The sequence below is a fragment of the Orcinus orca genome, chromosome 2 (assembly GCF_937001465.1).
Source record: "Orcinus orca chromosome 2, mOrcOrc1.1, whole genome shotgun sequence".
Lineage (NCBI taxonomy): Eukaryota > Metazoa > Chordata > Mammalia > Artiodactyla > Delphinidae > Orcinus > Orcinus orca.
This window is the reverse complement of record NC_064560.1, coordinates 19165545-19180520: the sequence shown is the minus strand read 5'-3', so window position 1 is coordinate 19180520 and position 14976 is coordinate 19165545. Positions and strand designations below refer to the sequence as shown.

The following is a 14976-nucleotide window of genomic DNA, read 5'->3' as shown; positions in this document are numbered from 1 at the left end:
GGTTGCAGTTAATGTTGCTGATAAGCATGTGCTAGGCACTAAATGAAATACTATATATGTAATCTTTCTTCCACACAACCACCCTTGAAGGATATACTACTATCCTCCTTTTCATATCAGGAAACATAGTTGCTGATAATAAGTAACGTTCCCAAGGTCATACACCTAGTAAGTAGGAAAACTAGGAATTAAACCCAGTCTGAATCTAAAGCCCATCACTTTCCTCCTTATCACCCATCTATGACTTGTCTTCATTGAAGGAAATGTTTATCCAATTAAAGCTATCTTTCTTCCTTCTACCTTCACCAATTAAAAATAAGAACATCAAAATGTACTAGAAATGGGGCTTCCCTGGTGGCGCAGTGGTTGAGAGTCCGCCTGCTGATGCAGGGGACACGGGTTCATGCCCTGGTCTGGGAAGATCCCACATGCCGCGGAGCAGCTGGGCCCGTGAGCCGTGGCCGCTGGGCCTGCGCGTCCGGAGCCTGTGCCCCGCAACGGGAGAGGCCACAACAGTGAGAGGCCCGCGTACCACCCCCCCAAAAAAAAAAAAGTACTACAAATGAAAAAGGATAAAAACTGATGAGCCCAAAGTATCTGGTAATAGTGATTAACAATCACTTAGTGATAACCTAATAACATCAGTACTCTTCAAAGAAAGTAATTTAAAGCAAAGAGTCATCCCAAAGACATGCATCTTTTAAGGAAAAATATATACAAAGTAGAGGTTAAAAAATTATTCTAAAAGAATTAAGAAATTCAATACTGTGTCATAAGGTAAATTAAAAAGTAGAATCCGTATTTTATAAAGCTAATAAAACTAATACGAAATCCCTTAGCTATTATAAGATCGTGTGACCAAAAAAAGAAAAAAATCAGGTTGCAAATGATATCAGTCAATATTATAAAGGAATATGAATCCTGCTATATATTATTTTTCATGATACACAGTCAGAGTAATTGCTTTTCGACCTGATGATGTGTTGATTATACATTAATCCTCTTCTTACTAATTTAATGTCACCACTCTAGAACAGCACTAAGGTTTTTAAAAAGAAAAAGAACTACTGTACCTTTTCATCTTATCAACTACATGTATATTTGCTTCTTTCTTTACTAAAAATTCCACCATGTGCTGATTGTTTTCACTTACAGCAAGTAAAAGTGGTGTGAGGTCCTCCTGTAAAACAGCAGAAACACTTTATACAGAAGGTACAAAGTTACATATTTCTAAACTGAATTTTAAAACTTATAATAGATTCTCTGAACTTAAACATCTAATATAGAAAGTAAATAAAAAGGAGCCCCTTCCTTCTCACCCACGCTGTGCTTCTTCCTTCTCTTTAAAATGCTCCTCACTTCTTTACATGATTAACTGCAAAGTCATTCTCTAAAACTCACTTCCAACATTTACCGGTTCCAAGGATCTTTGCTTCTATCACAGTATTTATCAGGTATACTGGAGTTATTTTATTGCTCTATACTAGTCTATACACTCTAAACACTCCTCCAGAGATAATCATTTAACTATTAAATCAACTGCATATTTTAGGAACAATGCTGAGGAGAAAGATATAATATTGTCTGCAACATGCATAACCTATCCAACGATAACCAATTAACCTCATAAAGTTTACAGACATTCCAATGGGAATATGATTCTTCACATGAACATGTAAAGAAAAAGAGTTTTTTTAAAAAAAACTTATAAAGTCTAACTTGAAAATTTCAATCCCATTCTTAAGAGATTCTTTTAAAATATGAAATAGATTATAAATTAATGACTGTTTTAAAATCTAGAAATATTTATCAAAATAAACTGTAATACAGGAACTGGAAACACAGATGCTTATGGAGGCAAAGTAGGTGACCCAAGTAAGTGAAGAACCCAGGTGAGGCCAGCAAACCGGAGAACGCGCACCATACAGAAGGGGCACCCTTTGCACGGCAGACCAAACAGCAGCATGGGCTCAAGGGGGACCAGATTGGATTCCTTAAGAGAAGCCTGAAATGCAGATTTCTGCATGAGTCTCCTAAATTTTAAATGCTGACTCAATTTGTGGAGAAAAGCTAAACACATCCAGGGGCCACGTTTAGTCTATAGCCCACTTGTGTTTTTATGTTTGCTGTGAGTGTTTCCAAACGGGTGGATATAAAGCAAATATTTGCACGTAAAACCTTTCCTTTCTTTAGTATCATGTGTTTTACAAAACAAAAGTGGGTCCCAACATGTAATAAAAATTGCTATTAAGATTCATAATACCCACTTCAAGTATGTTTCCAATGCCTGTTAAAACTACAATCTATGGGCTTCCCTGGTGGCGCAGTGGTTGAGAGTCCACCTGCCGATGCAGGGGACACGGGTTCGTGCCCCGGTCCAGGAAGATCCCACATGCCGCGGAGCGGCTGGGCCCGTGAGCCATGGCCGCTGAGCCTGCGCGTCCGGAGCCTGTGCTCCGCAACAGGAGAGGCCACAACAGTGAGAGGCCCGCGTACCCCCCAAAAAAACCCCAAAACACTACAATCTATTTCTATAATTCTCCCTGATGTTAACCAAATGGATAATTAGTTCATAAGACTGCTGAAACTAAATTATTAAAACAATTCCTACCTGTACTGTTACTAACTTCATGGGTTTTGTTGTTTAAAACTATCATCTTGCTTATGCCAGGGCCCAGTGAACCTAACAGACACACTGCAAGAGTCTGTCATGCAGCTTTCACCAAAAGAAGGCTCATGCTTTACTGTTACTGCAGTCAGGAGAACCCTGTTTGTGATAAACATCTGCTGACCTAATGACCTGGATGATAACAAAAGCTGCAAAAATCGCAAAGGCTCATACTCCACTTATTAAATGACTCACCATAAGCAAATTTCTAGAGACTCTCTGAGTGCCAGTGAATGACTAGTGGTTGGAAGGAAAAAGGAGTTATTCTTCAAGCCAATAGATATTGCCAATAATATCCCTTTTACCTTCTCAATCACAGAGGCAGAGAAAGATAAAAGTCAGGCTAATATTGTTGGAAAGGAGGGAGTTGATGGAAGTAGCATCTATCAAACTCCAACTCTTCTAGAGATTTCTTATTTTTGAGATCTGTGAATTTATAAATCACACTCATCCATTCCATTGTTCTTAACCAAGGGCTGTATCAGAATCTCGAGGAAATATTTCCAAACACACATGTCTGGGCCTTCCTAGATTTATTCAATCTAAATCTTAGGGGAGAGCCTAGGCTTGTAAATTTTTTATAAGTTCTCCCAGGTGACTGTGGTTCATGAGAAGAATTCTAGCTGAGAATTAGTGTAGCAACCATGTCAGTCTCATCTCCTACCCACATGGCCAATTCCTTTTCTCAATTGAGGATTTGAAAAAAAAAAAGAAAAGTGTAAGAGATAAGAGTCACCAAAACTACATTTAATTTTTCTGGGTAAATAGGTAGAACAGGGACGAGTAAACTCAAAATGCAACTTGATCTCATTACTTATAAACCCTTTACTTCCCATCAAGACATTCTAGATTTGAGAGCAGAGTCTAGACTCTTATCTAAGTGGCTGTTTCTGCCAAAACAGGATAATATGTCAGTTAATTATTTGTTCTTCTCCCTTATTTCCCATTTAATCACCACACGTTCACTGCCAATCTGATTTCCTCTGAGTCCTCCTAAAATTGATCTCTAGGAAAGGTTACAATTCACTTAGGCTCTTTCCCAAAATAAGAATTATTATCCCCGAAACCTGAAAAGAACTTTGCCTAAATACATAAACTGAAGGGGAAAAAAAACCCAAAAAACCTCTTCTTGGCACTTCCTAACTGCCAAATTTCCAAATTGGCCTGCATATTTCTTTTTTTAAAATTTATTTAATTAATTAATTTATTTATTTATTTATTTTTGACTGCGTTGGGTCTTCGTTGCTGCGCATGGGCTTTCTCTAGTCGCAGTGAGCGGGGGCTACTCTTCCTTGCGGTGCGCAGGCTTTTCATTGCAGTGGCTTCTCTTGTTGCGGAGCACAGGCTCTAGGGGGCACGGGCTCAGTAGTTGTGGCTCGCGTACTCCAGAGCGTAGGCTCAGTAGTTGTGGCTCACGGGCTTAGTTGCTCCGCGCCATGTGGGATCTTCCTGGACCAGGGCTCGAACCCATGTCTCCTGCATTGGCAGGCAGATTCTTAACCACTGCACCACCAGGGAAGCCCGGCCTGCATATTTCAACTGCTCTCTCCTTTTCCTTTTCCTTTTTCCCTCTGAAGCCTTAGGTAATGAGAGAGAAATCATTTTTACATAAATCATTTTTTAATAACATAGGAACTTGTCAACAGCAGCAAGATTGTTATTATTGTAAAATGCTTTTGTTTTGTTTGAGTTTTAGGACAAAGTCTATCTCCAAGGCAAGTTTTGCATTTCTGTGTTGTTTTACACTAATCAGGAAAAAAATTTGAGCGGGGGCAAAAATATTTGGGGGAAAAAAAAAGTCTTACCTTTAACAAATGCAATGTTTTCACAAATATCTGCTATAGACACATAAAAGAAAGCTATACCCTCTAATGCTTCTTTAGAAATATAATGATTTAAAGTGAAATCTCAGATAATTAAGTTATTTCAAAATATTTTCACTCAGGGAATGCTTGAGCTTCCAAATATGTAAAACTGACCCCATTTATGTCAGCAGAGGGAGTTCCTGGCGGGGCTGCAGCAGGAGGAGGTAATGTGTATCCCAAAGAAAAAGCAGGACAGCAGCTTCGCCATCACCTGCTCCCCATGCACAGCTACAACCCTGCTGAGGAGCCACCCGAGGCTGAGTGTGGAAGACCCCAAGGTGTACATGGTGGACCAAATGGCCACCAGCATAAGTGAACACCCTTGCTGGGTGTCAAACACGACCTGCCCCACTTTCCCCAATCTTAGAACCTGGGGTCCTGGAGGGCTCAGGGCCTGCTGCCTGCCCTGGCCACCTGCACTCACCCAGCTCTCCCTGCTGGGTACTGGGTCTCCTTCCTCCTCCCATCCATCCCCAACAGCACCCATTCCCTGAGCCCCTGCAAGCAGCCAGCCCCCACCTCATCTCCCTCCCCCCAGGTCTTTGTCTTGTGTGGGCTCTGAGCCCACCACCCACTCCCGGGCATATCCTAATGGGAAGATTTCCCTTCTGGGGTAGAAGAGTGGCTGGGAGACAGTATTGTGCTCTTTCTGTGAGCACCACCTTTCTCCAGCCGGTGACTTGGCTTTGGAGTTGTTTCCATGGTAACAGGGCCTGATGGGTGGTATTCAGTATACATATTATTATAGATAAAACATCGGAAGCTAAAACAAAAAAAAAAACAACCATGTATTGCAAATATTTTGTAAATATAGTTGAGCTATACCTTGTTCCTTGCTTCAATGTTGGCGTCGTGTGAAAGCAGCTTTGCTGCGAGTGATATATTCTGATAAAGGGCAGCATAGTGGAGAGCAGTGTTGCCACTGATATCCATGACATTTGGGTCGGCACCATGTTCCAGCAGAATAGTTGCACACTCCTCTTCCTGGCATTGTATGGCCTATAAGTGTTATGCCAAGACACAGACTGTAAATTCTAGAAATTCAGAGTAAACATTCCAGAAGTTTCACCAATTCGTTATATTTAAATGAGATAAATCCATTTTTATTCTAAGTAGTTAAATCAAATCCATCTCACGTTGACATGGTTGGCTACTATGTACCTTCATCAGCGCTGTCCTGTTTTCGTTGTCACAGAGGTTAAGCTGGCATTTTCTCTCCACTAGGAGAGTTACCACTGCTGGATGGCCACTGGCACAGGCCAAATGGAGAGCAGTCCTACGAAACCGAGAGGAGTTTTTAGGAAATTGTAATGCACTATTTCAAAACATACAATTGTTCATGTAATTGAAAACATTTAATAGCATGCTATTCCTATCCCTTTAAAACAAATATTTAGTTTTCTTCTGGAGAAAGAACAATATATATTAGCTCTTCTTACTCTCCACATTAATGAAAGAACAACCTGCTTGAATAGAAAGAGCATGACCTTGAGATTCAGCTCAACTTGGGTTTGAATTTGACTTTAACTGTGTCACTTATTAGCTGTCACTTAGCCTTTCTGTGCCTCAATTTCCTCATCAACAAAATGGGGATAGAGCAGTAGTTATCTCACAGGACACCACTGTGATGCTTAAATGAGAACCCATGCAAAGGGTTTAGAACAGTTCCTCGCACAGATAACAGCTCATTAATTATTAGGTAATATTATCATAATTATTACTATTATTTTACAAGGGCAACATTTCAATTAAGTAAAAGGATATTATACCTCTTTTGAAGATATGTCTTGAGGACTAGAGAGAACACTGTACTTCAGTGATTCTAATATGCTCATTTTCTCACATTTTAACATCTCTGACGTTGGAGTGAAATTTATAATTCATGATGTCTTACAACTATAATTGGTAGCATTTTTTGTCTGTTCGTTTCTCATTTTTCCTGTTGGTCTAATTATCTCTGTCTCTGTGCCTAAAGTTGCCATTTTTTTTAAATTTAAGTATAGGTGATGTATAATATTATATATTACGGAATTTCCCTGGTGGCGCAGTGGTGAAGAATCCATTTGCCAATGCAGGGGACACAGGTTCGAGCCCCGGTCCCAGAAGATCCCATGTGCCACAAAGCAACTAAGCCCATGCACCACAACTACTGAGCCTGCACTCTAGAACCCGCGAGCCACAATTACTGAGCCCACACGCCTAGAGCCCGTGCTCCACAACAAGAGAAGTCACCACAATGAGAAGCCCGCGCATCGCAAGGAAGAGTAACCCCCGCTCACCACAACTAGAGAAAGCCTGCGCGCAGCATCGAAGAACCAACACAGCCAAAAATAAAAAAATAATAATAAAATAAAAATTATATATCATAGGGGTACAACATAGTGATTCACAATTTTTAAAGGTTATATACTCCATTTATAGTTATTATAAAATATTGGCTATATTCCCCATGTTGTACAATATATCCTTGTAGCTTATTTTATACCTAATAGTTTGTACCTCTTAATCCCCTACCCCTATCTTGCCCCTCCTCCCTTTCCTCTCCCCACTGGTAACCACTAGTTTGTTCTCTATATCTGTGAGTTGGTAACATTTAAAAAAATTTCTATATTAATATATAAAATAGTGGGGCATCATACAATCCATAGTGCCTTACATCAAATGAAATAATGGCCTATATAACAGGTCTACTGCAGTTCTAGCCACACGGTTGGCACTTAAATAACTTTTAGTTCTTAAAGGCATGATGAGCAATACTGTAAATCACCTATACTTCAATTTTTAAAAAATAATAAAATAAAAGCAGCACGGGGAAAGAGAACTAAAATAACAAGCAAAACAAGAATTTTTTAAAAGTAACTCTAACTCTGATTTTCAGGAAACTTTAAGCCAAAGGAGATTCAGGATTCAAATGAATAGGAATGGCTCATTTTATTCAATATTTACATTTACAGATTGTGTGAAATCAGACATTTCCAATGATCAATATTAGTATTTAATACCATTATAAATGTTCAAAAAGGACAAGTAAAGGTTATCTTTTACAATTTCCTACCTTCAGAAATGCTTCTGTTTGAAAGAAGGGAGAAAAGCTTCAATTGAGACTAAGCCTTAATACTTCAAATTTTAAATTTCTCATCATGCTCACGGGGGCAACATGAAGTTTTTAAGGATGAAAGAGCTCTGAGAGATAGATGCAGGGTCCTGAGTAGAAAGCATCTGCTATATAATAGGTATTCAAGTTGTATTTGATGAACAAATGGATTAAACAATGGATAAACATAACTGGAGAGTTCAATAATTTTTTTTAACTCTTTATTGGAGTATAATTGCTTTACAATGATTTATTAGTTTCTGCTGTATAACAAAGTGAATCAGCTATATGTATACATATATCCCCATATCCCCTCCCTCTTGCGTTCCCTCCCACCCTCCCTATCCCACCCCTCTAGGTGGTCACAAAGCACCGAGCTGATCTCCCAAGCGATGCAGCTGCTTCCCACTAGCTATCTATTCTACATTTAGTAGTGTATATATGTCACTGCTACTCTCTCGCTTCATCCCAGCCTAACCTTCCCCCTTCCTTGTGTCCTCAAGTTCATTCTCTACGTCTGTGTCTTTACTCCTGTCCTGCTCCTAGGATCATCAGAACCTTTTTTTTTTTTTTTAGATTCCATATCTATGTGTTAGAACATGGTATTTGTTTTTCTCTTTCTGACTTACTTCACTCTGTATGACAGACTCTAGGTCCATTCACCTCACTACAAATAACTCAATTTCATTTCTTTTTATGGCTGAGTAATATTCTATTGTATATGTGTGTCACATCTTCTTTATCCATTCATCTGTCGATGGACACTTAGATTGCTTCCATGTCCTAGCTGTTGTAAATAGTGCTGCAATGAACATTGTGGTGCATGACTCTTTTTGAATTATGGTTTTCTCAGGGTATATGTCCAGAAGTGGGTTTGCTGGGTTGTATGGTAGCTCTATTTTTAGTTTTTTAAGGAACCTCCATATTGTTCTCCATAGTGTCTGTATCAATTTACATTCCCACCAACAGTGCAGGAGGGTTCCCTTTTCCCCACACCCTCTCCAGCATTTACTGTTTGTAGATTTTTGATGATGGCCATTCTGACCAGTATGAGGTGATACCTCATTGCAGTTTTGATTTGCATTTCTCTAATGATTAGTGATGTTGAGCATCTTTTCAAGTGTTTGTTGGCAATCTGTATATCTTCTTTGGAGAAATGTCTATTTAGGTCTTCTGCCCATTTTTGGATTGAGTTATTTGTTTTTTTGATATTGAGCTGCATGAGCTGCTTGTATATTTTGGAGACTAATCCTTTGTCAGTTGCTTAGTTTGCAACTATTTTCTCCCATTCTGAGGGTTGTCTTTTCATCTATTTTATGGTTTTCTTTGCTGTGCAAAAGCTTTTAAGTTTCATCGGGTCCCATTTGTTTGTTTTTGTTTTTATTTGCATTTCTGTAGGAGGTGGGTCAAAAAGGATCTTGCTGTGATTTATGTCATAGAGTGTTCTAAGTTTTCCTCTAAGAGTTTTAGAGGAATTTCATTCCTCTAATTTCATTCTTTTACATGTAGCTGTCCAGTTTCCCCAGCACCACTTATTGAAGAGATTGTCTTTTCTCCATTTTATATTCTTGCCTCTTTTATCAAAGATAAGGTGACCATATGTGCATGGGTTTATCTCTGGGCCTTCTATTTTGTTCCAGAGGTCTATATTTCTGTTTTTGTACCAGTACCATACTGTCTTGATTACTGTAGCTTTGTAGTACAGTCTGAAGTCAGGGAGCCTGATTCCTCCAGTTCCATTTTTCTTTCTCAAGATTGCTTTGGCTATTCAGGGTCTATTGTGTTTCCATACAACTGGTGAAATTCTTTGCTCTAGTTCTGTGAAAAATGCCATTGGTAGTTTGATAGGGATTGCATTGAAACTGTAGTTTGCTTTGGGTAGTAGAGTCATTTTCACAATGTTGATTATTCCAATCCAAGAACATGGTATCTCTCTCCATCTGTTTGTATCATCTTTAATTTCTTTCATCAGTGTCTTATAGTTTTCTGCATACAGGTCTTTTGTCTCCTTAGGTAGGTTTATTCCTAGGTGTTTTATTCTTTTTGTTGCAATGGTAAATGGAAGTGTTTCCTTAATTTCTCTTTCAGATTTTTCATCATTAGTGTTTAGGAATGTAAGAGATTTGTGTACATTAATTTTGTATCCTGCTACTTTACCAAATTAATTGATTAGCTCTAGTAGTTTTCTGGTAGCATCTTCAGGATTCTCTATGTATAGTATCATGTCATCTGCAAACAGTGACAGCTTTAATTCTTCTTTTCCGATTTGGATTCCTTTTATTTCTTTTTCTTCTCTGATTGCTGTGGCTAAAACTTCCAAAACTATGTTGAATAACAGTGGTGAGAGTGGGCATCCTTGTCTTTTTCCTGATTTTAGATGAAATGGTTTAAGTTTTTCACCATTGAGAACAATGTTGGCTTTGGGTTTGTCATATATGCCCTTTATTATGTTGAGGTAAGTTCCCTCTATGCCTACTTTCTGGAGAGTTTTTATCATAAACAGGTGTTGAATTTTGTCAAAAGCTTTTTCTGCATCTACTGAGATTATCATATGGTTTTTATTCTTCAGTTTGTTAATATGGTGTATCACATTGATTGGTGTATATTGAAGAATCCTTGCATTCCTGTGATAAACCCCACTTGATCATGGTGTACGATCCTTTTAATGTGCTGTTGGATTCTGTTTGCTAGTATTTTTTGAGAATTTTTGCATCTACGTTCATCAGTGATATTGGTCTGTAGTTTTCTTTTTTTGTTACATCTTTGTCTAGTTTTGGTATCACAGTGATGGTGGCCTTGTAGAACGAGTTTGGGAGTGTTCCTCCCTCTGCTATATTTTGGAAGAGTTTGAGAAGGACAGGTGTTAGCTCTTCTGTAAATGTTTGATGGAATTCTCCTGTGAAGCCATCTGGTCCTGGTCTTTTGTTTGTTGGAAGATTTTTAAAATTTTTTTTTTAGCAGTACATGGGCCTCTCACTGCTGTGGCCTCTCCCGTTGTGGAGCACAGGCTCCGGACACGCAGGCTTAGTGGCCATGGCTCACGGGCCTAGCTGCTCTGCGGCACGTGGGATCTTCCCGGACCGGGGCACGAACCCGTGTCCCCTGCATCGGCAGGTGGACTCTCAACCACTGCGCCACCAGGGAAGCCCTGTTGGAAAATTTTTAATCACAGTTTCAATTTCAGTGCTTGTGATTGGTCTGCTTATATTTTCTATTTCTTCTTGGTTCAGTCTTGGAAGGTTGTGCTTTTCTAAGAATTTGTCCATTTCTTCCAGGTTGTCCATTCTATTGGCATATAGTTGCCTGTAGTAATCTCTCATGAATCTTTGTATTTCTGATGTCAGTTGTTACTTTGGAGAGTTCGATATTTTTAAAGAAAACTTTTGGGAAGTAAAGCAATACTTATGCAATATTAATAATCATTTACATTTGTATTTTTGATTTTTTATTTTCATAAGAACACAACTAAAACTCTATAAACTTTTGCAATAGTAATAATCACCACTTAGATTTACTATTTTTTATTTTCATAAGACTGCAATAAAGTAAAATGATTAATCTATAATCATTTACATATTATAGGTAATAAAGTTACACAAAATCAAAAACGTGTATATAGCGAAATATATACCTAGTAAAATCTACAGGCATGGATAAAAAGATTCCCTTTACTTCTGAAGAGGTTAAAAGTTGTCAGAAGATATCAATCCTTGAAAAACTTCCAAAAAAAATAGAAAGTGAGGAATTATTTTTATCTGTACAAGATTCATATTCCTGCTCTCTCCCAGGATTATTTCACTAATACTAAATATTTACTAGAATTTTTGTACATGTTCACTGTAGAATCACAGATTTTTTTTTTTTTTTTTTGCAGTACGCGGGCCTCTCACTGCTGTGGCCTCTCCCCTTGCGGAGCACAGGCGCCGGACGCGCAGGCCCAGCGGCCACGGCTCACGGGCCCAGCCGTTCCGTGGCATGTGTGATCCTCCCAGGCCGGGGCACAAACCCGTATCCCCTGCATAGGCAGGTGGACTCTCAACCACTGCGCCACCAGGGAAGCCCCACAGATATTTTTAAAAGGAAAAGAAAGCTTCACTTATAAGTGTGCAGAAATAACAAATTTTATCATATTTTTGTACATATTTTTGGCTAAGATAAGACCATAGTCTTCTTGTGTTTATATATAAGGAAACTGATTTTTTTTTTCTCAATGTTCTACCAAAGTACATCTCTGCAGGTCAACACACATCTGTTATCTATGCCACCTTCAATGGTCACATATTACTCCATACCAGATACACTGTAATTTATTTTTAAAATCTTTGAGTTTGTCTTAATACATTGCTATTTTAAGCAGTGTTGAGAACAACAAATTGTATGTTACCTAACTCTAATTTATCTCTAATTATTTACCTCTAATTTGTATAAAGAGAATTGATGTGTAAAGGGAATATACATTTTTTAAATGTGGTACTTATCACCAAATTGCCTATTTGAAAAGTCAAAAGCAACTTAGACTTTAAACAGCAGTATAAGCACCACTGTTCTTCATCTTCACAAACTTTGTGAAGGGAAAATGTTTTTCATTCCTCTTTAACTTAAATTCCTTTTATTACCAGAAATGCTAAATTTTTTTTCCTATATCCATTGGTCACTTATGGATATGCAAAAAAGTACTTTGCTCAATTTCAAATTAGAGGTTTTTTCCCCTTACTGATTTCAAAGAATTCTCTGTAAAATGAAGATATGTTTTCTTGCCTGATACAAATATGTTGATATATTTTAAAAGCTCATTGTCTTTTATTTTGTTAATCTTCTTTTCTGATCTACAGAGGGTTTTAATTTTTTTATGTTGTTAAATCAACCTCCAGAATTCTTGCTTTTGAAGTCATTCTTAGGAAGGTCTTTGTCAGCACAAAAAATGTATAAATAGGAATTTTGTTTTCTTCTAGTCGTTTTCTCACTTTGAATATTTAAAATTTTTGATCTGTACTCCATCTGGAACTTATTTTTGTGAGATAAAAATCTAGTTACTTTTCTCTAAATAGTTAGCAGTTTACTTCTCCACCATTTACAAACAATTTATTTTTTCCTTCTAATATGAAATGTCATCAGTTCAAGTTCTAAAGTCTTACATATATTTGGGTGTTTGGGCATTTTCTATTCTGTTCCATTCACTTATCTGTCTTTTCAGTTGTTAGTAAACGAATAATTTGTGGGAACTTACAGCACATTTTGATATCTAGAAGGGCAAATCTTTGTCTACTACATAAAACTTTTAATTTCATCACAACAAATAAAGAAAGCATGTGAAACTCAAAAAATTTTAAACCACCATATGCTTATTTGGTTTAAATATGGGAAGACCATATTTTAAGAAAATGAGTCTTCCTATTCAAGGACATAGCCATCTTCCCACTTCAAAGCTGTCTTCTAAGGTCCTTCAGTAGAGAACATATATACATAGGTGTACACTGATATAAAACGGATACTGCAGGCTTCCCTGGTGGCACAGAGGTTAAGAATCCGCCTGCCAATGCAGGGGACACAGGTTTGGGCCCTGGTCGGGGAAGATCCCACATACTGTGGAGCAACTAAGCCCGTGTGCCACAACTACTGAGGCTGCGTTCTAGAGCCCGCAAACCACAACTACTGAGCCCACATGCCACAACTACTGAAGCCCGCGCACCTAGAGCCCGTGCTCCACAACAACAGAAGCCACCCCAATGAGAAGCCCACGCACTGCAACGAAGAGTAGCCCCCACTCGCTGCAACTAGAGAAAGCCCACGTGCAGCAGTGAAGACCCAACACAGCCAAAAATAAATAAATTAAAATAAATAAATTTTTTAAAAAAGAATCCGCCTTCTAATGCAGGGGACACGGGTTCGAGCCCTGGTCCAGGAAGATCCCACATGCTGCAGAGCAACTAAGCCCATGGGCCACAACTACTGAGCCTGCGCTCTAGAGCCGGCAAGCCACAACTACCTAGCCCATGTTCCACATCTACCTAGCCCACCTTCCACAACTAACTGAGCTCGCGCGCCTAGAGCCCGTGCTCCACAACAAGAGAAGCCATCACAATGAGAAGCCCGCGCACGGCAATGAAGACCCAACACAGCAATAAATAAATTAATTTTTTTAAAAAAAGATACTGGATTGTATCTGAAGAATTTTTAGTCCAGAAGTTTATCTGTCATGAGACAGATCATTTTCCTCATTATGCACTTCTCTGTAACATATAACATTACGGTATAAAAATGTGTACATTAAAAATAAGATACTGTTCATGTTTAATTTCGTTTCTGTGGTTACTGACATTCAGTCAAATGACTTTAAAACTGTCAGTAAAGTGCTCTATAAGGGGAATCATGAGCGGGTCCGAAACCAGCTAAGGCTTTTGCTGCCTATAAAGTCTGCGGGGCGCGGGATCCCACGTGGGTGTCCACGAGCCTCGGAGGGGAAACTGACAGCAGGGACCCCACCCAGGCCCGCCCCGCCTCCTCCCGCCCGCCCCAGTTACCTGTTCATCTTGTCCCTGTCGTTCAAGCCATTCTTCCCAAGCAACAGAATCTGCTGCACTTTGGCTACGTTGCCCACGCTGGCAGCTTTGTGGATCTTCCCGAGATCCTTGTCTCGGATGTGGTACTCGGGCCGGGAGTTGATTCGATTACCGCTCTCTCTCCGCGAGCTGGTGAAGGAGCCGAAGGGCGACTCGCCCTTCTTACTTCCGAAGCCAAAAATCTTCTTCATTGCAGAGCCTACAGGCTTCAGACACACCTCACCTCCCCCTCGGCTTCTCACAGTCTCCTGAGCCTAACACTAGCGGTACAGATAAGCCAACGCGGTCTGGCCACAACATCCCAGCTGGGAAACTCCGCGGTTTCTCATGTTTCAGCCCAGACTAACCCTAGCCAAGCGATACAGCTAAACGCAGTGCGCGTGCGCGCCTTGTAAGAAGGCGTCACTGCGCTTGCGCACAGAGGCCCGGAGACCAGGAGTACCCAGTGCGCATGTGCGAGACCCAAGCGTCTGAAATCTCTGCGATTCTTTGTGGGCCGCGCTGGGTTCTTTTCCAACGTTGGTGCGAGCTGGCTGAGCGTTTCCGGACATTTGCAAATGTTAGAATCTCCCGTGAGAAAGTCGTCTTCGCATGCGACTGGGGCTAGAGTGGCGGGGAGCTTCAGGATGCTGAAGGCCACGTCCCCCAGAGAGCTCCCCTAAAAATACTCTCTAAATCTCCTTATCCCTCAGTTTATTCCTTTCCACATCCCTCTGGGCCCCAGGCTTTCTCCATGGAATTTAACAGATGTAACTACAGAAAGCTGTTTTCATGGTTCCAGAGACCGTG

General features: G+C 39.6%; 1 protein-coding gene across 7 annotated transcripts in view; it reads right to left on the bottom strand.

Moving 5' to 3' along the window:
• ANKRD26 (ankyrin repeat domain containing 26) overlaps nucleotides 1-14563 on the bottom strand; it is a 93189-nt gene extending 78626 nt beyond the window's left edge. For all 7 annotated transcript variants that reach the window (XM_049706140.1, XM_033439242.2, XM_033439243.2 and 4 more), the window contains exons 1-4: nucleotides 14149-14563; nucleotides 5695-5809; nucleotides 5359-5532; nucleotides 1074-1180 (exon numbers count right to left, since the gene is read on the bottom strand). In XM_049706140.1, the coding sequence (XP_049562097.1) occupies nucleotides 1074-1180; nucleotides 5359-5532; nucleotides 5695-5809; nucleotides 14149-14378 (626 nt within the window). In that variant the 5' untranslated portion in view covers nucleotides 14379-14563. The remainder of the gene's footprint in view (nucleotides 1-1073; nucleotides 1181-5358; nucleotides 5533-5694; nucleotides 5810-14148) is intronic.
• Nucleotides 14564-14976: the final 413 nt, after the last annotated feature.